At 42.6% G+C, this 26,843-nt stretch overlaps 4 protein-coding genes across 5 annotated transcripts; all 4 read right to left on the bottom strand.

Annotated features, from left to right (window-relative positions):
- Positions 1–1,910: 1,910 nt before the first annotated feature.
- Positions 1,911–7,157, bottom strand: LOC122758618. The gene is made up of 7 exons (XM_044012881.1): positions 7,152–7,157; positions 6,115–6,472; positions 5,785–6,039; positions 5,615–5,708; positions 4,921–4,987; positions 4,761–4,840; positions 1,911–2,552 (listed from the first exon to the last, which is right to left on the bottom strand). The coding sequence occupies exons 1-7, from the start codon at positions 7,155–7,157 to the stop codon at positions 2,495–2,497; spliced, it is 918 nt and encodes a 305-aa protein (XP_043868816.1). The 3' UTR covers positions 1,911–2,494.
- On the bottom strand, positions 7,001–16,736 carry c7b (complement component 7b). 2 transcript variants are annotated; one of them, XM_044012407.1, is made up of 18 exons: positions 15,886–16,736; positions 15,740–15,801; positions 14,936–15,011; positions 14,699–14,840; positions 13,971–14,118; positions 12,749–12,887; positions 12,424–12,552; positions 12,095–12,338; positions 11,742–11,855; positions 11,482–11,648; positions 11,182–11,410; positions 10,522–10,693; positions 10,233–10,320; positions 9,345–9,480; positions 8,112–8,303; positions 7,889–7,982; positions 7,570–7,748; positions 7,001–7,453 (listed from the first exon to the last, which is right to left on the bottom strand). In XM_044012407.1, exons 1-18 carry the CDS (start codon positions 15,886–15,888, stop codon positions 7,275–7,277), a joined length of 2,493 nt encoding a protein of 830 aa, XP_043868342.1. In that variant the 5' UTR covers positions 15,889–16,736; the 3' UTR covers positions 7,001–7,274. The 2 variants fall into 2 exon arrangements, with proteins under 2 accessions (XP_043868342.1, XP_043868343.1); XM_044012408.1 differs by having other exon boundaries at positions 7,060–7,447.
- entpd2b (ectonucleoside triphosphate diphosphohydrolase 2b) lies at positions 16,636–23,481 on the bottom strand. The gene is made up of 10 exons (XM_044012880.1): positions 23,227–23,481; positions 22,308–22,425; positions 21,649–21,799; positions 20,229–20,388; positions 19,908–20,138; positions 19,116–19,385; positions 18,376–18,495; positions 17,543–17,680; positions 17,225–17,456; positions 16,636–16,640 (listed from the first exon to the last, which is right to left on the bottom strand). Exons 1-10 carry the CDS (start codon positions 23,344–23,346, stop codon positions 16,636–16,638), a joined length of 1,545 nt encoding a protein of 514 aa, XP_043868815.1. The 5' UTR covers positions 23,347–23,481.
- A 1,149-nt stretch (positions 23,482–24,630) lies between these two features.
- Positions 24,631–26,757, bottom strand: LOC122758320 (tripartite motif-containing protein 16-like). The gene has a single exon (XM_044012414.1). It carries the CDS (start codon positions 26,543–26,545, stop codon positions 24,803–24,805), a length of 1,743 nt encoding a protein of 580 aa, XP_043868349.1. The 5' UTR covers positions 26,546–26,757; the 3' UTR covers positions 24,631–24,802.
- Positions 26,758–26,843: the final 86 nt, after the last annotated feature.

The raw sequence follows: 26,843 nt of genomic DNA, 5'->3' as shown, positions 1-26,843 counted from the left end.
GTCGTCATGGATGCTGTCATGGTGTCATGGATGCTGTCGTCATGGATGCTGGTGTCATGGTGTCGTCATGGATGCTGGAGTCATGGTGTCGTCATGGATGCTGGTGTCATGGAGTCGTCATGGATGCTGGTGTCATCATGGACGCTGGAGTCGTCATGGACTGGGGGAGGGTGTCTCTACCTGGGGGGCATGACTCTACCTCTGTCTGCGGGTCTGCAGTTAGACCCTTCTCTGTTTTCACAAAGTGACGCAACATGCTCCCACGAGAATTGATATTTCTACACAAAACCATTGACACCGAATTTTACAAATATACACATCAAATGAACTTTTGTGTACATTAAAATAAAAGCTCTGTGTTTGTTCCTCATTGTTTACATCTGGTTTAAAAATGACTATGATTAAAAAGAACAACAAAGACTGTAAAATAAAACAGAAACTTCACAGTAGTTAATACAGTTTTTATTGTTTTACTGTTAGATGTGACTGTGATATTTATATTATTTTATTATAAACATGTGATCAAATCTTCAGTAATTTATGAACTAAACCTCATGTGAGGACATTCGTCTCTAAAGTTAAACAGGAAGTCAGTGATAAGAATAACTCCATTTTCACACACCCGGGTGTAACACTTGATGACCATCTCTCCCTCACTGCCAACATTGCTGCAACAGCTAGATCCTGCAGATACATGTTGCACAACATCCGAAGGATTCGGCCTCTTCTAACCCAGAAGGCGGCACAGGTTCTGGTCCAGGCTCTTGTCATCTCACGCTTGGATTACTGCAACTCCCTCCTGGCTGGTCTTCCTGCATGTGCCATAGGACCTCTGCAACTCATCCAGAATGCGGCAGCACGACTGGTCTTCAACTTACCAAAATTCTCCCACACTACACCCCTCCTCCGCTCCCTTCACTGGCTTCCTGTAGCTGCTCGCATCCGCTTCAAGACTCTAGTGCTTGCGTTCCATGCTACAAACGGATCCGGTCCAGCCTACATCCAGGACATGATCAAAACCTACACCCCAGCCCGCCCACTCCGCTCTGCATCGACAAACCGGCTCGCTGCCCCCTCACTGAGAGGATCACAGAGGCACTCGCAGAACTCGAGACTGTTCACTGTCCTCGCTCCCAAATGGTGGAACGATCTCCCCATCGACATCCGGACAGCTGAAAGCCTCCACATCTTCCGACGCCAACTAAAAACACATTTCTTCCGACTCTACCTCAACTAGAAAAAAAAACAAAAAAAACTTGTACATCGCACTTATGACTAGCACTTCATAGTTTGTTCTACTTGAAGCTCTTACTTACTTCTAGCTCTTATTTGTACCCAAATTTTAAATGCACTTTTGTAAGTCGCTTCGGATAAAAGCGTCTGCTAAATGACATGTAATGTAATGTAATGTAAAAGAACCATTAGAGAGGAACACAGAACACTCAGACTGTCTTACATACAGTTCACTCAGTCACTAATGATCAGAGAAAGATAATATTAAAGATTTACAATCAATGGTGTTTGAGTGGGTCAGTGGGTCAGGGGTTCAGTGAGTCAGGAGTTCAGTGAGTCAGGGGTTCAGTGGGTCAAGGGTTCAGTGGGACTGGGGTTCAGTGGGTCAGGGTTCCAGGGGTTCAGTGAGTCATGGGGTCAGTGGGGGAGTTCAGTGAGTAGTGGGTCAGTGGGTCAGGGGTTCAGTGAGTCAGGGTTCAGTGGGTCAGGGGTTCAGTGGGTCAGGGTTCAGTGGGTCAGGGGTTCAGTGGGACAGGGGTTCAGTGAGTCAAGGGGTCAGTGGGTAAGGAGTTCAGGGTTCAGAGTTCAGTGGGGGGTTCAGTGGGTCAGGGGTTCAGTGACTGTCAGGGGTTCAGTGAGTCAGGGGTCAGTGGTTAAGGAGTTCAGTGGGTTCAGTGGGTCAGGGGTTAAGGGTGCAGTGGGACAGGGGTTTAGTGGGTCAAGGATTCAGTGGGACAGGGGTTCAGTGGGACAGGTGGGACAGGGGTTCAGTGAGTCAAGGGGTCAGTGGGTAAGGAGTTCAGTGAGTAGGGTTCAGTGGGTCAGGGGTTCAGTGAGTCAGGGGTTCAGTGGGTCAGGGGTTCATTGGGTCAAGGGTTCAGTGGGACTGGGGTTCAGTGGGTTAGGGGTTCAGTGGGACAGGGGTTCAGTGAGTCAAGGGGTCAGTGGGTAAGGAGTTCATTGAGTAGGGTTCAGTGGGTCAGGGGTTCAGTGGGTTAAGGGTGCAGTGGGACAGGGGTTTTAGTGGGTCAGGATTCAGTGGGACAGGGGTTCAGTGGGACAGGGGTTCAGTGGATCAAGGGGTTCAGTGGGTCAAGGGTTCAGTGGGACAGGGGTTCAGTGGGTCAAGGGTTCAGTGGGTCAAGGAGTCTCCAATGGGTCTACAATGGGTCAGGGGTTCAGTGGGTTCAGTGGGACACGATAAACTCCTGTGACATGATCACCACACTGCAGGTCTGGTAGGAGTGAAGGATTTTGAGCTTCATCCTTGGTTGGCGACAGTGGAGTAGATGATGGTGTCCCCCCCCACTGGCTCTGATCTGTAAAAACAAACAGGAAGTGAAACAGCGACCATCTCCACTCTCTTCTTCATTTCCTCCCGCCTGTTTGGCCAGGGTGATTAGCTCCACCCACTATTAACTTGCAGAAACCCTGATGACCAACCGTCAGTGAACTCATCACCATGTTTTCTGCAAGTTAATAGGCCACACCCACACAGTTCTAAGAAAAGGTCCAATCAAAGAACACCTTGTAGAACCTGATAATGTAATAACCCTGATAATGTAATAAAGTGCATTTCCTAATAATGTAATACACTTTTAACCAATAATGTAATAAAGTATTACATTAACAGGAGGTTATTACATTATCAGGTTATCCTTCATTTCACAGGTCCTGATAATGTAATCATTCCCCAATATTGTAATAATTTAACAGCAGACCACCCGTTACTTGGGTTCAAGTGGTGATACTGTGTAAGCAACGCAAGCTCCAGAGCTCTAGCACCACCAACAGGACAAAGTTGGATCCGTTTTTCACAAACGATGTATCACTGGAACCCTTGGGCCTTACATTTTCAATGGACTCAAGTGCACATTTTTATTACATTATCGGGGATTATTACATTATCAGGTTCTACACACCTGTTTGTGCAGGTTTGGATATTTCTTCCTCAGTGGCTCCTCCCACTCTGAGGTCTGTACAGCAGTAGTCTCAGACACGTGGCCCGCGGCCCCCCACTTGATATCAAAGTTTAATGTAAGTGCGGACCGCAGTGGTGATAACGAAGAGAGATGCAAGAGGGAGAGAAAAGCAGACCGGAGCAGCTGCTGATTCAAAACAGCAGATACACATACACACACACACATCTATATCACAAAGTCTCAGCTGTTGTGAAGTTACTATAGCAGCCTATATGTGTTTCCAAAACAACTCGAGCATGAGTAAGACGAATTCTCAATGGCATTATGCATGGATATGACCACAAATCTACCTGTTTAGATGATATTGATAACATCGCAAAAGTTGATTTACCTGAGAAAAAACTGTGGCGAGCTTCAAGCGGAAGAAAGCGTCATGAAACAGATCTTTAGTTTTCACGCGGCTCTCGCACTATTCTTAGTGGTGAGAACACAAACATTAGATGGACATCATCACCCGTCCCACTACACTCAGTCACGGTGACACACCACAAAATCACTCTGCCAATTCCACACCAAACATCCACAGAACACAGAGGGACACAACAACAACACTCACCACACATCAATCTGAAACACATCACAACAACAACAGTTTTATTAACACACAAGAACCCACTCCCATGGGTCTCTGCGCCATCAGCGCTCACCGTCCGCAAATGCTACTGCTCCGGTCTTTACAACACAATGTGAGGCCTATCTGACAGCATCATGAGGAGGGATGAGAAGCCCACTCTTGGATGAAACGCAGGAATAGGCCTGACTACTCCATGTCTCTCTCCGTCGCGAAGACCATGCTCCAGCAAAACTCCAACTGCATACTGTACGGCTGGCTATGTGATTGCACAGACGCCCAGCAACACACGCAAGAGTCGCCGAAATCCGTGCATCGTCAGCAGCTGCGCTGGCCCGCCACGCCCGTAGAGCTGCAGTCTCTCCACCCGCAGGTGCCAGGAAGAAGATATCAGTCAAGTCAACACTCACTGCAACCAGGATATAACCGTGGTGTTCAACAGAGTCAATGGCCTGTTAGTGGGAAGTTTGACTGACTGTGGGATTACGGTAATGTCACGAAGACATGAGCCAAGCGTCATAACATGCGTCAAGAGTCAGTCATAGACGGATGTAATGGAGAGAATCTGGTCATTTTTCAAAATAAAACATTGTTTAGTCACAAATATTCATGCAAGTTGTTTATTATTAGCTTATTGATAAAGATTGAGAAGACTGGACAGTTGTACCTTTTTTCTATTTTTGAGTACTTACTTGATGCGACCCAGCCTCACCCAGACTCTAACTCATGCGGCCCCCAGGCAAATTGAGTTTGAGACCCCTGCTGTACAGCAACTGATTAGCCTAGCTTTGCATGAAGACTGGAATCAGGAGGGGCGCAGTTGGTCTGCAGCTTTGGAAGCAATCAAGCAGGAAGTGGAGTTCCTGAACTTCCTGGTCATGTGACTGTTTCGCCACGAAATCAAACCTGGAGCTCCACATCACATGTGTGTCAAATGGACAAGAAGTGCACCTGGGTACAGGTGAGACTGTTACCTGGTCTGTTTGTTGTGTTTGAAGTTGATGATGGAGTAGCTGACCTCGACCTCAGCAGGTGACAGGAAGCCATCATCCCTCTGGAAACAGGAAGTAAGACGTGTCTGGTATTAATGACACATCAGTCGCAGTTCATTATAATATTACCAATGTCACTCACCTGTGGCACCACCTCCATCACTCCAGCCGCCTGATTTTTATCTGCTGCTGCTGCTGCTGGAAGTTTCCTGTAAGCACAGCAACCCACTTTACCACTGATCCACTGTGCCACTAACCCACTGTACCACTGATCCACTGTGTCACTAACCTACTGTACCACTGATCCACTGTGTCACTAACCCACCAACCCACTGCACCACTGATCCACCCGTGCTAACCCCACCAACCCACTGCACCTGATCCACCGTGCTACTAACCCACCAACCCACTGTACCACTGATTCATCGTGTTACTAACCCACCAACCCACTGCACCACTGATCCTACCGTGCCGCACTAACCTACCAACCCACTGTACCACTGATTCACCGTGCCACCAACCCACTGTACCACTGATCCACCGCGCCACTAACCCACCAACCCACTGCACCACTGATCCACTGTGCCCTAACACCAACCCACTGCCCACTGACCCACTGACCCACTGTACCACTGATCCACCATTACCACTTACCCACTGACCCACTGACCCACTGTACCACTGACCCACCAACCCATTGTACCACTGATCCAGTGTACCACTGACCCACCAACCCACTGTACCACTGATCCATATGAAGTAGAATGACTATAAATCAGTTCTTCAGTGAGGGTTTGAATCCTGTGGTCAGAACCAAACAGGTTGAGTGACGTTACCGTTTGATGATGAAGATTGCGAGTATGAGAGCGCACAGAACCAACAGGACACCGAGGACCACACCAACGATCAGAGGAAGTCCAACACTTTGTCCTGTCCAGCACAGGAAGTCAGGTTTAAACTGGATCCTATTCAGGATCTGAGCTCAGAGAAACCAGATCTAACAAACCTGTAGCCTTCACGTGCAGAGAGTACAGCGGAGAGTGGGACGTCGTCGACCCACAGGTATAGTTCCCAGAATCCCCTGCTGTCAGAGTGCTTAGCTGGAGGGCGGGGCCAGTCTCTGAGAGGGCGTGGCCATCTCTGAACCAGGTGATGTTGAGTTGGTGGGTGGAGCAGCGTGACGTGCAGAGCAGTTTGATGTTCTGACCTTCTGACCTCACACCGTCATCACTGGAGCTCTCGATCCTCAGCTCAGACTCGTCTGAAGACAGTTTTAGTTTAATTTTGAGGATTAACATGAAATGTTAGCATCACAATCAGATGATGAAGATCTTACCAACGACTGAGACTGTCACTCCGGTTTGGTTGGTAAAATGTCCAGACACATCCTCCGCTTCCATCCTGAAGCGAAACGTGGCGTTGTCTTCCTCACGGATGTCTCTGATCTGTAGAGTACAGTTTGTCCTCTTGTCTCCCAGGTACAGGAAGCGAGGGTCGTTTGTCTTTGACTCGCTGTCGTACACAGTCGGAGTTTGACGCTGACAGATCAGATGGTTCTTACACCACACGACTCTGACGATCTGGAGCAGAAACTCTTGTTCATCCACAACAAAGATGATGGCCGGTTTGAAGGAGCAGGGGAGCGTGACACTCGAACCCTTCACAGCACAAACAGAACGTGGATGCTTCACCGTCTGACAACATACTATACTATGACTTTTTTCAGTGATTTTGGACGACATACTATACTATGACTTTTTTGAGTGATTTTTGACAACATACTATACTATGACTTTTTTGAGTGATTTTCGAAGACATACTATACTATGACTTTTTTGAGTCATTTTGGAGGACATACTATACTATGACTTTTTTGACTATTCTTGGACGAAATACTGTACTATGACTTTTTTGAGATATTTTGGACGACATACTATACTATGACTTTTCTGATTTTTTTTTGGACGAAATACTGTACTATGACTTTTTTGAGTGATTTTGGAAGACATACTATATTAGGACTTTTTTGAGTGATTTTGGACGACATACTATACTATGACTTTTTTTCTGTCATTTTGGACGACATACTACTTTGATTTAATTCCCTGAATGTTTTACTTTTTCCTTTTTTTTAACTTTCTCATTCATAAATCTGTTGGACTAAGTAGCAAAGTAACACTTCAAATATTTGTTATTTTGACAGAACAGAGAGAGAAATTTGTTTTTTAACAATGTCCTTTAATAAACAAACATTAACATTTTTAAATAAAAAGAACCAAAACATTTTATCTTCAATTTACATTTCAGTTACAGAGACAGAAAAACACATTGTTCTGGACAAGCCTCCATACTTTATTTCCTTAAAATTCTGACTCTCATCTCACAATGTTTTACTTTTTTCCCTCAGAATTCAAACCTTTTTTTCTTCAAGAAACTGAAAACTTCTCTTTCCGTTTGCTTTTAACCTATGATGAAAATAAAATAACACACACGTCTTTATTCTGGACAAGCCTCGATGCTGATCACATTCACCGGCTCCCCCGCACATCTTCTGGCCCCCACCTCGCATTCAGTCATCGTCATGGCGACACTGCCATCACCAGGGTTCACACACAGAGGGGCGGAGACTGTCGGGCAATCTGACGGATTCTGGCAAACACATTTATTTTCTGACTCTAGAATTGGAAGAAGGAAAATAAGAAAACATTAGATATAGTGACACCTTCACACACACACACACACACACGCACACTATGATCATAATAACAAATTGCACTGAGGGCAGACTCACGCTGACAGACTGTCCCTGGTTTACAGTCCTCACAGGACACAAATGTCTCATCTGGCCATTTACAGTCACTGTCATTGGCCAACATGAAGCCCCGCCCCCGACACTGCAGTGCTCCGAGCTGACACACCCCCAGCAGACGGTGGCTTGATGCCAGTGAGACACACAACTGCAGAGACGTCCTGAAGAAAGATTTAAATAATAACATTCTGTGACTTTTATGCCTCATTTTGGTCGACATACTAAACTATGACCTATGACTTCTCAGTTCTTATTGTGTTCATAATATTTAGACTTATAAATATAATTAAGTCACACTCACGAACACTGAGATGGTGTTTTACACACACACTGTGTTTTTCCCATGATCTCCCACGGTTTACACTTGAGGAGTGACGGAGGAGGAGGAGCAGGAGCTGTGGGAGCAGAGAAGAAATCCACGCGTGAAGAAATTCCCTCAAAGAATTCTTGAGATGTTGCAAAAGATATAAGATTAAAAGTGAGAGTTAGTTGAAAGTGCAGTGATAGAATCAGGATGAACGTACCTGGTTTGCAGTGAACGACGGCTGGAGACGGAGACCACTGCAGACTGGGACTGCACATGACCTCTGACACCTGACCCCCCAGCTCTGACCCCGCAGGACAGGAAAACGACAATCTCTCTCCAATCTGATAGGTTGCACTGGTGGGCGTGGCTATGACGTCGCTGTTGAGTTGAGGGAAGTCACACGTGGAGCCTGGGACGAGAAGACGTGAAGCGAGGATTACTGACCTGTGCTTTGACCAACAAATCTACACTGAAACTGTGGATCTGTGTCAATGTTCCAAAGTTTACAAAATGATGAATGAATGAAATAAAAGTTTGTTATATTTTTGGGTTTTTTTTTTGTGGCGTTGACTTTTGTCTTGACGTCCAAATCCCAGACACTTTTTTGAGGCCAATGTGATTATGATGCATAGAAAATCCAATCTAATCCATGTTTGTGTCAAATGTGGAAGAATTCTGTCATGACATTCTTTATTCCTGAAGAACCAAAATAAAAAGATGAAAAAAAGTGTTTCTTTTTGTTTTTTTTATTACAGCGACCTCAACTTTTGACTCTTTTGACTCTTCACTTGAGTCCAAGTGAACATTAGTGTCAAATGTGCTCGAAATCCTTCATGCTAATTCTCAAGTATCACATTCAGACGTTTGACTCCCACAATCTAACTGTTTGTGTCAAATTTTGAACTAAAATCCAAAATTTTTTAGATTTTCTTTTTATGTAACCAAAAATCTAAATCCTTGAGTCCAAATCTTCCTGAAATTATATTTTTCTTTTAAATGACAGTGACGTTGACTCTTGACTACAGATTAAATGTTTGAATGAAGGTTTTTTAGCCAAATTTGGAATTATAATCCAAACACTGCATTTGTTAAAGTAACAGTGAACATAAAAATCCTTGAGAGTATAAGTGAACGTTTGTTAGACATTGAACTTTGATCCCCTCCAACTAATCTGAGTTTAAGTGAAAGTTTGTGTCTTGAAACTGAATTTCTGAGGAATCACATTCAAATTGTTTTTCCAGTGATCGTGACCTTTGACCTTTCACCATCAAATCTTTGAGAATTCAGATTTTTGACTTTCTCATTCATAAGTCCAAGTGAATGTTTTGTGCCAATGTTTGAAAGATTGTTTTTGAAGATTCAAATGGGAGTAAAGTACAAATATGTGCTGAAAATGTTCGGATTAGATCTTTTCATCTGTTTCAAAGTGAATCATAAAGTGCTGACGTACTTTTACAGACCATGGTTCCCGTCGTCACCCACTGCTGCGTTTCACTGCACTGAGCCACAGAGTTCCCGCTCAGGTGATGTCCGTCTGAGCAGGAATATTCCACCGTGCTCCCAACCAGGTAATAATCCCGGGGATTCTGAACACAAATTGAAAAAAAAGTGTGACTCATTCTCAATTTTACACTTTTTTAAATGCTAATCTAAAGCATCCAATAATTCTACAATATGTTCTTAAAACGTCTTCAGTCTGAGACAAAAACACACATCTGTGTAACAGCAGTGTCCTGGTGACGATGTGGACTTTGTCTAACTTGTTACAAAGACACAAATGTGTGTGGAATGTTGTAAAAGAAATGTAAAAAGAAATGCTCTGAAACCATATTCTCCTCTTTTCATACTGTTAATAACGATTGTGCATCTCCTAATCCAATCTAATCTAATCTAATCTAACATATGCAAATCATTATTTCACACATTTACTCTCCATGACAACTGCAGTGCTTTATTTTTCAAATTCAATTCTTTAAATCGATTCATATTTTTCAGAATAAAAGCTCAGAATTATGTATGCATTTTATTTGACTGATTCTGACCAAATTAGATTTAGATATAGATTAGAATAGATTAGATTTGTAAACTGGTCCATAATCAGATTACTGATTCCAAATTCCGATTACTGAATTATTTCCTGGCGGGCCAGTTTTGGTCCACGTGCTGCCAGTTGCAGACCGCATGTCAAAGTCATCGCAGTAAAAAAAAAAAAATGTGTTAAATCAAACTTGAATCTCTTCAGTTCACAGAGAATGTGATTTATTAAAAATAGTAAAATAATAATAATAATAACAAGAACCGTGTGTAAACATGGACAGTGGCGTTCTCGCAGACTCACCTGGATGAAGCCGTTCCTGAGGTTGGGTGGAGAACCACATGTTTTTGGTGGAGCCACAGAGAGACTGAAGCACTGAGGCTCCATCGTCCTGTAAACAAACACTTTCCACTCTTCATATGCTCTTTATCGTAATATATATGTATATGTATACTCTCAGGATTTCAGACTCCACTATATACTATAGTGGAAAGTGTACATCTGTACTTTTAAGTCAACACGAGTTAACGTTAGGTCTGAGCTCTTTTTCACGGGGATTTTTCAACATTATTGTTCAAAACTGTCTCCTCACTTTAAATACTGGATCTCTGGCTCGTCACAGGGCTTGTGCTCCTCTTGCAGTCCGGTGCAGTGGTGACCTCCTCCGCTGGGAGCGGGGTTGTTGCATGTGCGAGTCCTCGACCTTTGACCTGCAGAGCAGGATCCCCAGGAGGACCAGCAGCTCCAGCTGCCGTGGATCACACCTGAGAGACAAACCACTCGTCCTCACAATGTGTCCTTGTTGTGAAGGATTATGTCGCAGTAACAGTTCAGGTTTTGTGTTAACGTTGTTATATGAGAAACTGACAAATAGTCAATATCTTAGATAATAGCTGTGCTGTGAGCGCCCCCTGTATGATCTCAGAGGGCTCAACAAAAACGGATTTTAGAGAAAATCACTGATGGGGTTTGGTGTGGGAGAGTGAGTGGTTTCCTTTGCTCTGATTGACCTCAGTGACACAAAGTGACCACACGAGGCAGCAGAGGACCAGCAGCTCCTGAGCTAAAATCACTGATTTTCTCTATGGGCTTTGGTGTGGGAGAGTGAGTGGTTGGAAGAGTCTGTCTCACAGTAAGATAAAGACGTGAACAACCATGGAGTGGTTCTCAGCAGCAGGGGGCGCTCTCAGCACAGTTCCCCTGACTACCTAACATCTTGAACGCTAACATATTCCAGATTAGTTTCTCTTACCTGGTTGTTCTCCGGTGACGGTTCCTCTCTCGCAGGCTCGTCCCGACGTTCCCGGCCGGCACACGCAGCGACACGCCGTTCCCGTGAGCAGCGGTCGTCCGTTGTTGAGACAGGGTCGACAGTGACAGGGATTCTCCTCTGACAGATATTCCTCTGTGGCTCTTTTCAGGAGGAGCTTTTTCAAACCGGCACACTGCACCTCCTTCACCAGCTCGTACAGAGGACGCAGCTGCAAAACACAACAACACAACCTGTGTGACAGTGTCAAATAATGATGTGTCTGTGCAGCGTGGGTCAAACCTTGTGCTCTGTGACTTCAGGGAAGTCTTTGACAGATGAAGCCCAGTTGTCGTAAGTCTCTCCGTTTGCTTCTGGCTTCTCCAGGTCCAGAACAGTCAGAGGAGCGATGAAGGCTGGATCTCCTCCGTACACGTTCACCTTGATGGGCATCTCGTTCACGGTGTGTCCTGCACAAACTCTAATTTAATCTCAGGCGAGCGTGGGTTTCCTGTAATCTGTAATCTGTCTGTAAAACTGCCACACATGAAAGTTCCTCTCACCGTCACGTGATGCTAAAGATTTGAACAGTTTCTCGCAGGTGATTGTCACTTTCTTCCTGAAGAAACGACGCTTCACCTTTCTCCAACACCTCTGGTACTCGATCTCTGTCGTACCTTCACACGAGAGAAGCAGGAGCAAGAGATTGAAAGAGATTAACAGAGATTGAAAGAGACTTAAAGAGATTTAAAAGCAATTCAAAGAGATATAAAGTGTTTGTTCTTGTTCTTGTTTTACACAGTCGTGTTCAGGGAACATTCTCAGATTAAAGTCAGAATTGGGATGAAAAAAAAGTCAGAATTCTCAGATTAAATTCTGAATTCTGATGACATTTGACATGAATGTTGCTTCTTACTGCTGGAGGCGAACGCCTGATGGTTTAACTCCAGCAGGGCCTGGTATTCTCCTCCGAGCGAGCCCTGCGACAGATAGTGTGTGCCGTACGTCTGCAGCAGCTGTCGGTAAGCGGAGTAGTCGTACGTGACGGGCAGTGACGTCAGGGCCTTCCACAATCCCTCTGACAGAGTGAGATACTCCGGGGCGGAGTTCTGAAACTGGGCCAGCTCCACCCTGTTCTTCAGGATTAATAGTCTGTACGCCTGAACAATGAGAGATAATCTTAAATCAACGCAATGATGGCGTCAAAAGTGACGCTCAGAGACAGAAGGAGGTGATTTTTATTACCTGGTCATCGGTGACTTCTTTGTGGAATGTGCGGCGGTCGTGACCGAACAAAGCGTCGGACTGAATGTGCTGAACGTACGACCACGAACTCTCGTACGACTCGTCGCTCTCTTCGTTGTTCACGTTCACCTGTCAACAAAACCTCTTTATTTATGAATTATGAATTCTTTCTTCTTCATTCACAGGTTTATTTCCACTCGATAAAAAACACTTGTTATTTTGTTTCACACACATGTTTGATCTTCACCATCGTCAAATGTCATTCAATGTAAACCTTTTTAAAACTAAGTTTACTTTAAACAAATCATTTGTGTGCTTTCCTCACCTCAAAGTTGTAGCTGAGGACGTTGTGTGGCAGCCGGAACCAGAGCCCGTGGTCACCACTGAACACTTTCCTGCACTGACCTCCGAAACTCCGGGTGTTGATCACAGCTGCTCTCAGTTTCCCCGTCAACACGTCGTAGCTGCACAAATATGGAATATTTAAAATATTGATTTTATCATTCAAAAATATTGTATATTATTGTTTGAAAATACACTTGTTCTTTGCGCAGTGGTTTTTGTTCGTGGGCAGACCTTAAGAAGCTGCCCTCTGATTGGCTACGGAGTTTTGGAGCGACAGCTCAATGGGCCGGCAGTCGTCACAGGCTTGGAGTCGCTGTCCATCGACAAAATAATTGTAAATATCTAACGTTTGTCGGATTATTGACTTGAGATGTTTACAATTATTTTGTGGACGGGGAACGAGTTCTAATTAGGGAGTGCAAAGAACAAATGAGGGAGTGCAAAGAACAAATGAGGGAGCGTAAAGAACAAATGAGGGAGCGTAAAGAACAAATGAGGGAGCATAAAGAACAAATGAGGGAGTGCAAAGAACAAATGAGGGAGCTGTAGAACAAGCAGGGAGTGTAAAGAACAAATGAGGGAGCGTAAAGAACAAGTGAGGGAGCGAAAAGAACAAATGAGGGAGTGCAAAAACAAATGAGGGAGCGAAGAACAAATGAGGGAGCATAAAGAATAAGTGAGGGAGCTAGAAAGAACAAATGAGGGAGCATAAGAGAGGAGGGAGCTTAAAGAACAAATGAGGGAGCGAAAGAACAAGTGAGGAGTGTAAAGAACAAATGAGGGAGCGCAAAGAACAAGTGAGGGAGCAAAGAACAAATAAGGGAGCATAAAGAACAAAATGAGGGAAAGAAAGAACAAATGAGGGAGCTTGGGAGTGTAAAGAACAAGTGAGGGAGAAGAACAAATGAGGGAGCAAAGAACAAGTGAGGGAGTGTAAAGAACAAATGAGGGAGCTGCAGAAGAACAAATGAGGGAGATGAAGAACAAGTGAGGGAGTGTAAAGAACAAGTGAGGGAGCGTAAAGAACAAATGAGGGAGCGCAAAGAACAAGTGAGGGAGTGTAAAGAACAAGTGAGGGAGTGTAAAGAACAAATGAGGGAGCGTAAAGAACAAATGAGGGAGCGTAAAGAACAAACAAACAAACATCAAATTTCAGAGATATCGGTGTCGTCGTCTGTGCTGAAGCAGTGAAGGTCACTCACCCTCTGCCCGTGAGGTCAGAGTTGGGCGGAGTCTTGTCCAGGTCACATGTGCTGTGGTCGCCGTTGCCGTGGTGACAGTCTCTCTCGTCCAGACCGTCGTCACAGTCGTGGTCTCCGTTACACACCAGAGACGCACTGAGACACTGACCTGAGAGGACGTCCAGTTACTTCATTCATGTTTTAACTCTACGTTTATTCATGTAAATGAAGTCATCCATTCATATAATGTTCTACAAAAGTGTAAAAATATAAAAATCTTTCATTAGTAGATAGTCAGTTAAGGGTTTGTGTGTCTGTAAAGTTGAAACTTTGTCTCCCTTAAGTGACTCTTTTCACTAAACGATAATTAAGTATTACTTAAGCATACCTTACCTTTGTTAATGCTCCTTGTGACCCTTTAGTGTAAAACATGAGTCCCTTAAATATGACACATGTTTAATATCTGTGTGGTTGGAGCGTTAATAAACATAGTTAATGGTTAATAAATGCTTAATTACAGTATATTCAGGACTCCTCTGTGTTAAGTGATGTCACCAGTAGTTTTATAAACCTTGAATAAAGTTTGGTTTAATACCTAAATTAACATTAAACTGAAAAACACGATCAAACATTTAGTTAAAAACATGAATTACCCGTTAGTTAATGCTTATTACAGTTACTTTTATTTTTAGAAAAGAGAACGCGTAAAAGTAGAGACGAATTTAAATGCATTGAGTTGTGGAACAAACCCGAGGTGCAGCGGAACCTTTTTCCACAGCCTGTTTCCAGGGGACACTTCTTCAGTGGAACACATGTTTGTGTTTGTGTGGCTTCACCTGGACATGGACGTCCACCGAAGTGAGCGAAGACGTCCACGAGACGAGTCCTCACCTGAGGACACATGATAAAAAATAAAATGAAATGAAATGAAATGAAATTAAATGAAATTAAAGATATGTGTGTGTGTGTGTGTGTGTGTGTGTGACCTTTGTCCTGGTGCAGCCGTCACACTCTGACCACTCTCCATATGAACTCCACCTGCAGTCGACTGGACGCTGACAGCTGAGAGTAAACAACAACAACAACAACACAATGAAAAACTTTGTGTTATTCTTGCAAAAGTTTCAATTTGAACAGTAAACACAAAAAAACAGTAAACAGAAAAAAAACATCTATCTTAAATAATTTCTAACTGATTGAAAATATTTAATCTCCCTCACTTGTTCTCTCACTTGTCACTTGTTCTCTGCGCCCTCACTTGTTCTCACTTGTTCTCTGCTCCCTCACTTGTTCTCTGCCCTCCTCACTTGTTCTCTGCCCCACTTGTTCTCTGCCCTCACTTGTTCTCTTGCCCTCCCCTCACTTGTTCTCTGCCCTCCCCTCACTTTCTGCCCTCCCTCACTTGCCTCACTCCTCCCTCACTTGTTTGTTCTCTGCCCTCCCTCACTTGTTCTCTGCGCTCCCTCACTTGTTCTCTGCGCTCCCTCACTTGTTCTCTGATGTCTATTTTTATTGGCCTTGGTGGTTTTGATGGACCTGGGTTCTGTTATTTCTATCCCATAATACAAGAAAGATGTCTTTTTTTACTTCACAAAAACTGTGTTTAAAGTTTAAAGAAAGCCATTAAAACAGTCTTTGATGATTTTACATAAATAGATGTTGGTTATAAGCTTCAGAAGTCAGAGTCAGAGAACATTTAGAACAAATATTAAAAATGTTCTACCTACTTACTGGTCTATCTAATCTAATCTAATCTAATCTAAAATCAAATTAAAAACATGGTCACTCACCAAACTGCAGAAACAGAAACGAGCAACAAAAGCAAAGACGAAAAAACTGCCGTGAAACTCAGCTGTGAATAAAAAACAAATCAATGAAATGAATGAAACTGAATCAAATCCTAATAACAAAGATAATAATGCAGAGTTTTTGTTACCATGTTGAACTTGTTGTTGTTGTTGCTTCTTCTTCTTCTTCTGGTTGAAAGCGATGATGTCGTCGTTCATATAATCCACAGATGACGCAGCACAAAAGTGTCCAGAATGTCCCAACATGGACACTGAGTCCACGTCCACAGATAATGATGTTTACTGTGAGTGCTGAAGGTCACAGGACGACGAGTCACTCTGAGCAAATCTGCTGAGTCATCGCTCACAACCTCACACAATAATTCAGAGAAAACACACAAATATTCAACCATAAAAGTCAATTCATGTTCATTCACTTTCAAACATTATTCAAACTGATTTTGACAGTTTGGTTAGACTGACGCCCCCTAGTGGTCGGTAAATAATACTCATTTCATGTAAAAATATTTGAAATTCTAGAATTGTTTTGATTATTATTTGTTGGAACATTCTCAAGTTTACAAAGAATTTGGTTTGAAATCAAGGGTTTTTATTACAATAAAAATAAAATGAACAGTGTTTCTCTATTTAGTCAAACAAAGTCATGTTATTTATGCGATAATTATAATAATTTACTTTTGTAGTAGATTTACTGACGTGTTTTTAAAGTTATTGTGTTTTACAAGATAAAAAAAACAGAGTAAAATTAAAAGGTCAAATAGTGTAAACATATTTTTTTAAATATTATTGCTCGTCAATTCTGCCGTTTAAGAAAATCTTTAAGACGTGAGACTTTTATAAACTTCTTCTTATTATAATAATATAATGACAATAATGTTTTAATCTTTAAGTGTGAACGTGTTTAAAGTGTCACCTGAGCAGTGATTTCATTGTTTAAAATAATATTTATTGGTCATTTTTAACGTTAAAAACTGAAAACAAACGTTATTTATTATTTTCTAATTAAATCAGTTACTCAAAAATAAAAAAACATTTTCTATAACAAGAACAAAAAAGCTGCACTATTTAAAATATATATATATATATATATATATATATATATATATATATATATATACATTCAAACCCCCACCAGAGGGCGCTGTTGTGTTGTGTTGACTCTGAACTTCAGCACGAGATTTAAAAAAAACAAAAAAACAGAAATATTCTGAATCATTAAATTTAGACTTTTACTGAATTGGGGAAAAATAATAAAAAATAATATTTCTGAACATATTAAAGAAAAGTTGTTAATAAAAGGAAAAGGAAGATAAAATGACTACATTTTCATTTCAGATCAAACGAGATGGAGTTCAAAGAACACACACACACACACACACACACACACACACTGCTGCTGCTGCTGCTGCTGTCATGTCTAGACGGGGCCTTCACTGTCCTTCTTCTTCTTCTCCTCTTCCTCCTCCCTCTCCTTCTCCTTCTTCTCCTTCTTCTCCTTCTTCTTCTTCTTCATCTTCCCGTCACAAGCTCGCAGTAGAATGATGAGCAGAGCTGCAGCCAGCAGGAGGCAGCAGAGAGAGACGAGTGCGGTCCACGAGCCGAGGGTCAAGGCCTTCCTGACCCCCGCAGACTCGGCGGGCAGCAGGTTACTCAGACTCAGCATGTAACCCAGAGCCCAACCCACCGAGGTGTCGGCCGCCTGCGGGGGCAGGAAGGCTTTTTATTTCAAAATAAAACACACCTGAAAACAAATGGATGAAAATAAAATGGAATATGATTTTTGACCTTTTTCTGGAAGGAAATGTGAGGAAAGGACGCGTCGTCGAAGCCGTAGCCTCTGGACATGAGGACATTCATGAAGACAGAGGACGCGCAATAATCCTGGAGACGAGGTCTGGACTCACCCGGAGCGAGAAGCAACATCTGAACCACAGAGAGAGAGAGACAGAAAGAGAGAGAGAGAGACAGAGACGGAGAGAGCGAGAGACAGAGACGGAGAGAGAGAGAGAGACAGAGAGAGAGACACACACAGAGACAGAGACAGAAAGACGGAATACAGAAAACAAGATTAACTTTGATTCAAGAACAGTATGTTCATTTTTTCATTTAAAGATCAGAGTGATAAAAAAGAGTGTTTAATATCCTTATAACTGTCATGTACATTATTTCAAAGTGGATCATTTTCCATAATTCTGTGTCTCATTGTTTACAGAGTTTTCTTTTGTATAGATGTTCAATTTCCATATTTTATACACAGTATATTATATAAATATATTATATTTTATACACAGTATATAGAACGTCTGTATAAAGAAACTTAAAACATGATGTTCATGTTATTTCTTTTGAACAACATCTTTGTTTGATTTATTTTATTTCATTTGTTTCATGTGTATGTTTATACATATATGTATATACATATATATATGTATATACATATATGTATATACATACATATATGTATATGCAGAATTTCAATGTCATCTATTTATCCTTAAATCTTGTGCTTCACTGTTGCTAAAATGTACACATCTAAATGTGAATGTGTAGATTTACAGGAGTTTGGATAAAAAAATAATAAATTAACAAATAAGAGCATAAAAAGAAGAGAAGGTTACTTGATGGAAGCTCATTGTGCAAACTGTCTTTGCAGCTTCCTCCAGTTGTGACAGAGTTTTCACAGGTTTCCCGGTGATTCGCTGCAGGAACGAGTGAGTGTAGAAGAACGCAGAGAAGGCCTGAACGTGCACACACACACACACGCACGCACACGCGCGCACACACACACACACGCACACACACACACACACACACACACACACGCACGCACACACACACGACACACACACACGTTAGTAACAATAATATATTAAATCATACATTTATGTACAAACTCTTAAAAAAAAAAAAAACAGTTTTCTTAAAGTGATATTTTATGTCACTCTCCTCTCCCAACTCAAAGAAGAAGTGGGTGGAGCGTGCAGGGGGCGTGGCCTGATAGGGACATCTGACATCGAGCTTCAAGAGAAAGACAAAGAGGCTCCAGAATTTATAATGGGGGAGGAGCCACGCAGTGATTGGAAAAGCGTGTGATTGGCTGATTGTTCTCAAAGTCACTTTGGATGAAAGCGTCTGCAAAAATGACATGACCACACGAGGCAGCAGAGGACCAGCAGCGCCTGTGTCCCTGCTGCTAAAATCACTGTTTTTCTCTATGGGCTTTGGTGTGGGAGAGTGAGTGTTTTACAGACTTCAGTTCCCTGTTGGAAAAGTCTGTGTCACAGTGAGATAAAGACGAGAACGTGTTCCTAAGATATCGTAGACTTCTTAAGAAGGTTTAAAGGCTTAGTTTTCTCACCATGAAGCTGCCTCTGACGTTTGGCTGAAAGACTCGGTCGAAGGAGCATTGAGAGAACGGACAGTTGTCAAAAGAGAAGATCTGGGACACGTTGGCCTCACAGAGTTCATAACGTCCGCTGCCCTTCACCGTCACACTACTGTGCCGGCTGAGTGAGCTGGGCTGGTACTGTGTCGTACACGGAGACGTGAAGACGCTGCTGAACGTCAGAACGCGACTGTGGCCTGCAGGGTAACACGGGTGATCCACTGAATCTGAGTAATCCTGACTCTGGACGAGAGACACAGACACAGACACAGACACAGAGAGGGTGAGTGGACACATTACCTCCACACACACACACACACACTCAGAAACACTGATTTAAACAAAGACAACATCGTTCACAGGTAGAGTTTGGGTCACTATGTGGTTGTCCACCAGAGGGCGATGTCAAGTTCATCCTGTCCCGCTCAGTACATAAAATCTAAAGTTTCCTTGGCAGAAATGTTTAAATCGTACATGTTAGTACTCGTATCTAAAATATAACAACAATATAAGACATTTATACATATTTAACTGTTTTATCTCACTGACCACACGAGGCAGCAGAGGACCAGCAGCTCCTGTGTCCACGTGAGCTAAAATCACTGATCTAAGCGTGAGTGGTTTACAAACTTCAGTTTCCTGTTGGAAAAGTCTAGATAAGATATCACAGACTTACACTGATGTAGATTTTATTACACCATCCCTTTCAAACGTCCGTGAAAACACAGTGAAGATAAACGTAAAAGTGTATTTTCTTTTTTTCACCTTTATTAAATGAGCTAAGAGTCTCATGAGGACCTGGTCTCGTCCGTAGCACAGGAAGCTGTGTGTGTACAGAGAGAACTCCTGACCGTAGAGACGCAGCTTCACCATGTCCACTTTGTCCTCCACTTCCTCCTCCCGAGTGGCAAATGTGATCTGAGTGGACGCTCCGCCCAAATCAAGCGCACCCACTGTGGGTCTGCTGGACTTGAACCAGCGACCCACAAAACCAAACTGGGGGGAAAAAAAACAACAAAAAAAAAGAATCTAGAAATCTAATCAAGTCGTTGCGATGGAAACGTGAAGATAGTGTGTTTGTGTCACCTTTATGAAGTTCTCTAACAGATAGTTGACGGTGACCCAGCCGTACGCGCCCTCCTCCTGACCGCTCAGCACGGCGGCTCCTCTGTAGCTAAACGGGTACGACTGCATTTTCTCTTCCACATCCTGCAGAATCCGAGCCGACTGTTGTGGACTGGAGAGACTGCAGAGAGAAACAACAACAACAACAACAACAACAACAAGGTCTTCATTCAGGAGGATTGTTCATGGATGTTTAATTCATAATAAACGACAACAGACAGCTCCTCCCACCACCTCAGAATGCTTGAATATTAATTGTACTTTTGTTCTTTACATTCAAACTGTTGTGAATCACATTATCTAAGTACGTTAGTCCGACTAAGACCAGCTCTATTTTAGTCGGACTAACGTGTTTACATGCAGGAGTAATCTGACTATGAATCACATTATCTAAGTACGTTAGTCCGACTAAGACCAGCTCTATTTTAGTCGGACTAACGTGTTTACATGCAGAAGTAATCTGACTATGAATCACATTATCCAGGTACGTTAGTCGGACTAAGACCAGCTCCATTTTAGTCGCACTAACGTGTTTACATGCAGGAGTAATCTGACTATGAATCACATTATCTAAGTACGTTAGTCCGACTAAGACCAGCTCTATTTTAGTCGGACTAACGTGTTTACATGCAGGAGTAATCTGACTATGAATCACATTATCTAAGTACGTTAGTCGGACTAAGACCAGCTCCATTTTAGTCGGACTAACGTGTTTACATGCAGAAGTAATCTGACTATGAATCACATTATCTAAGTACGTTAGTCCGACTAAGACCAGCTCTATTTTAGTCGGACTAACGTGTTTACATGCAGGAGTAATCTGACTATGAATCACATTATCCAAGTACGTTAGTCTGACTAAGACCAGCTCCATTTTAGTCGGACTAACGTGTTTACATGCAGGAGTAATCTGACTATGAATCACATTATCTAGGTACGTTAGTCTGACTAAGACCAGCTCCATTTTAGTCGGACAGAGAGACATGAAGTAAAATAAAATAATACTTTTTAGTTTTGTTTTGTTACTTTAATGCTGGCGTGTTATAAAACTGTTTTATTTGTTTCTAACATGAAACAAAATGGACAATGAAATAAAATATCTTCAGTATCTATGACTGAAAATTGTCTTAAATAAAACCTGTAAATCAATTAAACTAAATGAATTTCATCTCATTTGTTCTTCTTGTTTGCTAAAAGCTCTTAACTTTGATTAAATCTGTGCTGTAATCACATTAGCGTTCTGTCTTATTTATTAATTAAACTAAATTTACATTTCATTCAGTCTTAATCTACAATTTTTTTTTTTTTTTATGTAAAATATTTTCTTATTCCGTGAGTGGAAAAGCTGTTGTGATGTGAAACTAAATAAAGACACACTGACTTGAGGAGTCTCATCCCTGCTGTCGCTCCCAGGTAAACTGGTGTCAGGTGGTGTCTGTCTTTAGGAATGTCCTTCACCGCCTGGTCCAGACACGTCTCTAAGCTCCGCCCCGCTCCTCCACGCTCACCTGTGTAGCTGGAGATTCCTCCACCTGTGAGTGAACGAGTGAGTGAATGAATGAGTGAGAAAGGGAGGGAGTGAGTGAATAAGTGAACGAGTGAGCTAGTGAACAAGCAAATGTGCAAGTGAGTGAGCGAGTCAGTGTATGAGTGAATAAGTGAATGAATGTGCGAGTGAGTGAGGTTTTTTTTTTACTGCTTCAATTTAAAAATTTGATCTTGAGACAAATATTCCAAAATAAAAACTTCTGTACAATATTGACTTTGTTATAGATTTAAAACAAGATGGAGGTTTAACACATGAGCTATGTGAGGGATGTTTTATAAATTATATTAAACATTATTGTAAACATATAAACATAAATGTCAAATAGAAGGAAGACGACACATTTTTGGGACTCGACCCAGACTTTGGGAGCCAGTGCTCTAACAGGCATGAATGGAATTTTTAAAATTAGTGTAAAAACATTTGAACATAAAATATGTTTTTCCAGGTTTCAGAGTGTTTGACATAAAACCCCTCCCACAGGTTTAATGTACCTTGAACATGACATTCACTGTGCTGCGTCACCACGCCTGTGCCGTTGTGTTTGTCTGACGGCCATCTGTAAATATACAGCGCTGTGTGTGAGGAGCCGGCGTCCAGAACAATCCCGTACTTCAGAGAGAAGGAAAAAAGTTAAGACCTTTAACATCTGGAGAGGAGCTGCTGCAAACACAGAGGTCAGAGGTCAACTTCCAAAGATCGTTACTGACTGAGATAAAACAAGATTAACTTGAATTTATCTCACACACAAACACGATCTGCTGAGGGTTGTTGTTGTTGTTGTGTTTGACACAAGGCGACGCACGGTGAACGAGTGAGGGAGTGAACAGTGAGTGAGTGAGGGAGTGAGTGAACGAGTGATACACACACAATGACTAAATCTGCTGCTTTACTGTGCACCTTTGTAGAAACATAAAACAAACAATAAAACAATAGAATACTATACTATTCTTATGGAAATGTCCCTGAATTTGTGTAGAAACAGGAAATATTTTGTCTCCACAGAATGAAACAAACCCTCCTTTGTTTCCTTTTTTCTCCTCCTTCTGTGTGAATGAGTGAAAGAGCAGCGACAAGATGTTAAAAAGCATCAGAAACCCTGGGAAACAGAGCGGCGAGACAAAAATGAGGGAGGTAAAAGAAGCAGGAGCTGCAGAGGATTCATGCTCTGAATGTAAAAACAGATGAATGGACTTTTCTATTTACACGTGAAAATGAAGAATTTCAGATATTACTAAATCAAATTAGGATGCACATTTACTCTAATTTACTCTCTTTTTAAATGTGTATAAAGCTCATTAAAGCACATGAGCAGATGTTGTTGACACACGCTGATGTTCAAGTTCAGACTCACAAACAAACACAAACATTGAGCTGATTAAGGATTAAGGATGAAATTAAAGTCAGTCTTACCGCAAAGCCCGGACTGTCCTGAACGTCCTCTGTGGGGACGGTCAACAGCAGCAGAGCAACAAGTCCAAAGATCAACAGAGCGACGAGGAGGAGAAGAGGAGAGAAGGAGCAGAGAGCCATGGAGACCAGGACGTCTGATCGAGACACTCAACAGACTGGATCTGAGGCTGAGTCTGGACTCGGGTCTGAGACTGAACTGATCTGAACTGACAGAGAGAGAGACAGAGAGAGACAGAGAGAGACAGAGAGAGACAGAGAGAGAGAGAGAGAGAGAGACAGAGAGAGAGAGAGACAGAGAGACAGAGAGAGACAGGAGACAGAGAGAGACAGAGAGACAGAGAGAGAGAGACAGAGAGAGACAGAGAGAGACAGAGAGAGAGACAGAGACAGAGAGAGAGAGAGAGAGAGAGAGAGAGACAGAGAGAGACAGAGAGAGAGAGAGAGGCAGAGAGAGAGGAGAGAGAGACAGAGAGAGAGAGAGAAACAGAGAGGGGAGAGAGGGAGAGAGAGAGAGAGAGAGGGAGAGAGAGAGAGGAGAGAGAGGGAGAGAGAGAGAGAGAGAGAGGAGAGAACAAGAGAGAGAGAGACAGAGAGAGAGAGAGAGAGAGACAGGAGAGAGGGAGAGAGAGACAGAGAGAGAGAGAGAGAGAGGAGAGAGAACGAGAGAGAGAGAGAGAGAGAGAGAGAGAGACAGAGAGAGAGAGAGAGACAGAGAGAGCGAGAGAGCGAGAGAGAGACAGAGAGACAGAGAGACAGAGGAAAAAGTGGCTGCTGCTCCTGGTGATTGTCTGTAAACCGTTCATGTTAAATACATCTGTCAATCTTGTCTGTGTTGATCTGAGAAAACAAACTATTAACAATTAGTTTGATCCACCACTGTCTCTAACTACAGAACCACAGATTAACAAACTACAGAACCACAGATTAACAAACTACAGAACTTAACAAACTACAGAACTACAGAACCACAGATTAACAAACTACAGAGCTACAGAACCACAGATTAACAAACTACAGCGCTGCAAAACCACATAGTAACAAACTACAAAACTACAAAATCACAGATTAAAAAACTACAGAGCTACAAAATCACAGAGTAACAAACTACAGAGCTACAAAATCACAGAGTAACAAACTACAGAGCTACAAAATCACAGATTAACAAACTACAGAGCAACAAATTATAGAGCTACAAAACCATCACCATCATCATCATCATCATCTGTAATCGTCTGTTTGTCCTGGAACAAGATTTCTCTCCTCAGCTTTTTCATGTTTTTATATAAAGTCTTTTTGTATAAAAGTCTTTTTAAAAACAATTCAATTATTCAATGCAACATTTTTAATGGAAAAGGAAAGAAAAACAAAAACGGTGTGTGTGTGTGCGTGTGTGCGTGTGTGTGTGTGCGTGTGTGTGTGACTGTACACACTAATAAAACAAAAAAGAAACAAAGCATGATATAGAAGCTAAAGTTCACTTATGTTTCAGCACTTTGTTCTGTTTTAAAGCCTCAGGAACACAAGATTTGAGGAATTTAAACATAAAACAGAGGAAAAAGTGGATTTTTTTAAAATGTTATTGTTGTCGTGAGAACAGAGAAGTAAAAGATTTAAACACAGAGTTTAACACACTGCTGCTAAAATAATTCCACTCTATTTGAGTACATAACTCTGCTGTGTCTCCAGGTGAAAAATAAAAACAAACTCCAGCATAGAGAGGCTCAGTGAACGTGGTCTGGACTCTGTGGAGCAGAGTCATGGGGTCAGAGACTCTGTAGAAGGACAGAAGACCTGCTCTGTGGTCCAGGTAAACTCCCACTCTGGAGACTTTAACATCTGAGACGTCAGTCCAGATATTGTTGTGAAAAAACTTACAACTGTTTTGTTGACAAACTAAAGCCCACGATTTGTCATTGAATCCAAAGAAACTCTCTGATCTGCTGATGTTCTTGTACGTCACTGCTACATCAACTCCTTCTCCTGTCCACTCCACCTCCCAGTAACAACGTCCAGTCAGACTCTCTTTACTCAGGACCTGAGGACAAGAAGTAGTGAATCTGTCTGTGTGATGAGGATAAGACTGATTTTCCTTCACAAATGTCACTTTTCTGTTTCCCTCAGATAATAACAGATGTTTGTTTGCTGTGTTTGGATCCAGTGTGATTTCCTGTGAATATCCGAAGAATTCAGCTCTGGTCTTTGGTTCTGGATCTGGTTCTGGTTCTGTCAGTAAAACATCTACTTCAGCTACAGCCAGTGAGATGTCTGTCCACGTCTCAGTCAGGACGTCCTCCAGTTGACCTCTGAGCTTTGCCACAGCCACTGTCACATCGTCAAAGTGTCTCAGAGGACGGACGTTGATGATGGACGATGATGGACTGAGTGCTGACAGTGAGCGGTAGTTGAGGAGAAACTGGTTGTGGTCTTGTGTGAGTGAGAGCTGCTTCAGTTCAGCTTCTCTCTTCTTCAGCTCAGTGATCTCCTGCCGAAGCTTCTCCTCGGCGTCTGTGACTCGTCTCACCTCAGTTTCCAGCTTGGATCTGATCTGCTGCTTCACATCAGAGCTTCTCTTCTGCAGGAGACGCTTCATCTCAGTGAAGATCTCGTCTGTGTCCTTCACAGCTTTATCAGCAGAGAGAGTGAGAGTCTTCCTCTCCTGTTGAAGCACCTTCACGTCTCTGTCTCTGCCCTGGAGTCTCTGTTGGACTTCTTCTTGACTCAGATCCAGCTCTCTCTGCTTGTGCGTCCTCTCTTCTGCAGCAGAGACCGTGTCGTGGTCTTTATGTTTGTCCACGGAGCAGAGAGAACAGATGCACTGCTGATCAGTGCGGCAGAACAAGTCCATCATCTTATCATGACGAGGGCAGATGTTCTCCTGGAGGTTCTTGGACGGCTCCACCAGCTTGTGTTTCTTTAATGCAGATGATTGATGATGAGGCTGGAGATGTTCCTCGCAGTAAGAGGCCAAACAAACCAAACAGGACTTGAGAGCTTTCAATTTCCTGCCAGTGCAGACATCACAGGCCACATCTTCAGCTCCAGCATAGCAGTGATGAGCAGGAGCAGCGTGGAGTCCAGTCTTCTTCAGCTCCTCCACTAAATCTGCTAACATGGTGTTTTTCTTCAGTTCAGGCCTCGGTATGAAGATCTTTCTACACTGAGGGCAGCTGTACATCCTCTTCTCCTCCTCTGAGTCCCAGTGGTCTTTAATACAGTTCTTACAGAAGCTGTGTCCACAGTTAAGAGTTACAGGTTTCTTCAGAAGATCCAAACAGATGGAACATGAGATGTTTTCTCTCTGCAGCTGAACTCCTGCCATTTTACCGCTTTGTCGCCACAACTGTCTGAGTTTCTCTTCCTAAGAACTGGAACTGGTTTAAGCTCTGAAATCAACAACATGTGACGCAGCAGTGGGCGGAGCTCTGGCTCTTCTCACCTGTTGGCTCCTCCTCCCATTGTCAAACTGCAGGTGTGAGGGTGAGGGAACGAGGAAATTAGCTCAGTGTGGAGCAAGTTGAACCACTGTGTGTGTGTGTGTGTCACAGGAGATATTTTTAAACGTTAAATGTGATTATAGATTAGAAAGAAAATGAAGCTGACTTTTCTCTGTTCTCTGT

This window comes from Solea senegalensis, linkage group LG21, assembly GCF_019176455.1.
Source record: "Solea senegalensis isolate Sse05_10M linkage group LG21, IFAPA_SoseM_1, whole genome shotgun sequence".
Lineage (NCBI taxonomy): Eukaryota > Metazoa > Chordata > Actinopteri > Pleuronectiformes > Soleidae > Solea > Solea senegalensis.
Note: the sequence above shows the minus strand (reverse complement) of the source record. Positions and strands in the feature narration are given on the sequence as shown.

What these genes read in the sequence shown, in the direction of transcription:
- LOC122758618 (XM_044012881.1), bottom strand. An exon ending in GCAATCTTCATCATCAAACG is followed by an intron (nt 4,988 to 5,614) that starts GTAACGTCACTC and finishes CTGTGCTTACAG; the next exon opens with GAAACTTCCAGCAGCAGCAG. An exon ending in TGATGGAGGTGGTGCCACAG is followed by an intron (nt 4,841 to 4,920) that starts GTGAGTGACATT and finishes TCCTGTTTCCAG; the next exon opens with AGGGATGATGGCTTCCTGTC.
- c7b (XM_044012407.1), bottom strand. An exon ending in ACGGCTGCACCAGGACAAAG is followed by an intron (nt 14,841 to 14,935) that starts GTCACACACACA and finishes ATGTGTCCTCAG; the next exon opens with GTGAGGACTCGTCTCGTGGA. An exon ending in CCAGAGATCCAGTATTTAAA is followed by an intron (nt 10,321 to 10,521) that starts GTGAGGAGACAG and finishes GTTTGTTTACAG; the next exon opens with GACGATGGAGCCTCAGTGCT.
- entpd2b (XM_044012880.1), bottom strand. Translation starts at nt 23,346, where the DNA reads ATGGCTCTCTGCTCCTTCTCTCCTCTTCTCCTCCTCGTCGCTCTGTTG. An exon ending in CAGTGAATGTCATGTTCAAG is followed by an intron (nt 21,800 to 22,307) that starts GTACATTAAACC and finishes GTTCACTCACAG; the next exon opens with GTGGAGGAATCTCCAGCTAC. An exon ending in ACGTCAGAGGCAGCTTCATG is followed by an intron (nt 18,496 to 19,115) that starts GTGAGAAAACTA and finishes GTGCACGTTCAG; the next exon opens with GCCTTCTCTGCGTTCTTCTA.
- LOC122758320 (XM_044012414.1), bottom strand. Translation starts at nt 26,545, where the DNA reads ATGGCAGGAGTTCAGCTGCAGAGAGAAAACATCTCATGTTCCATCTGT.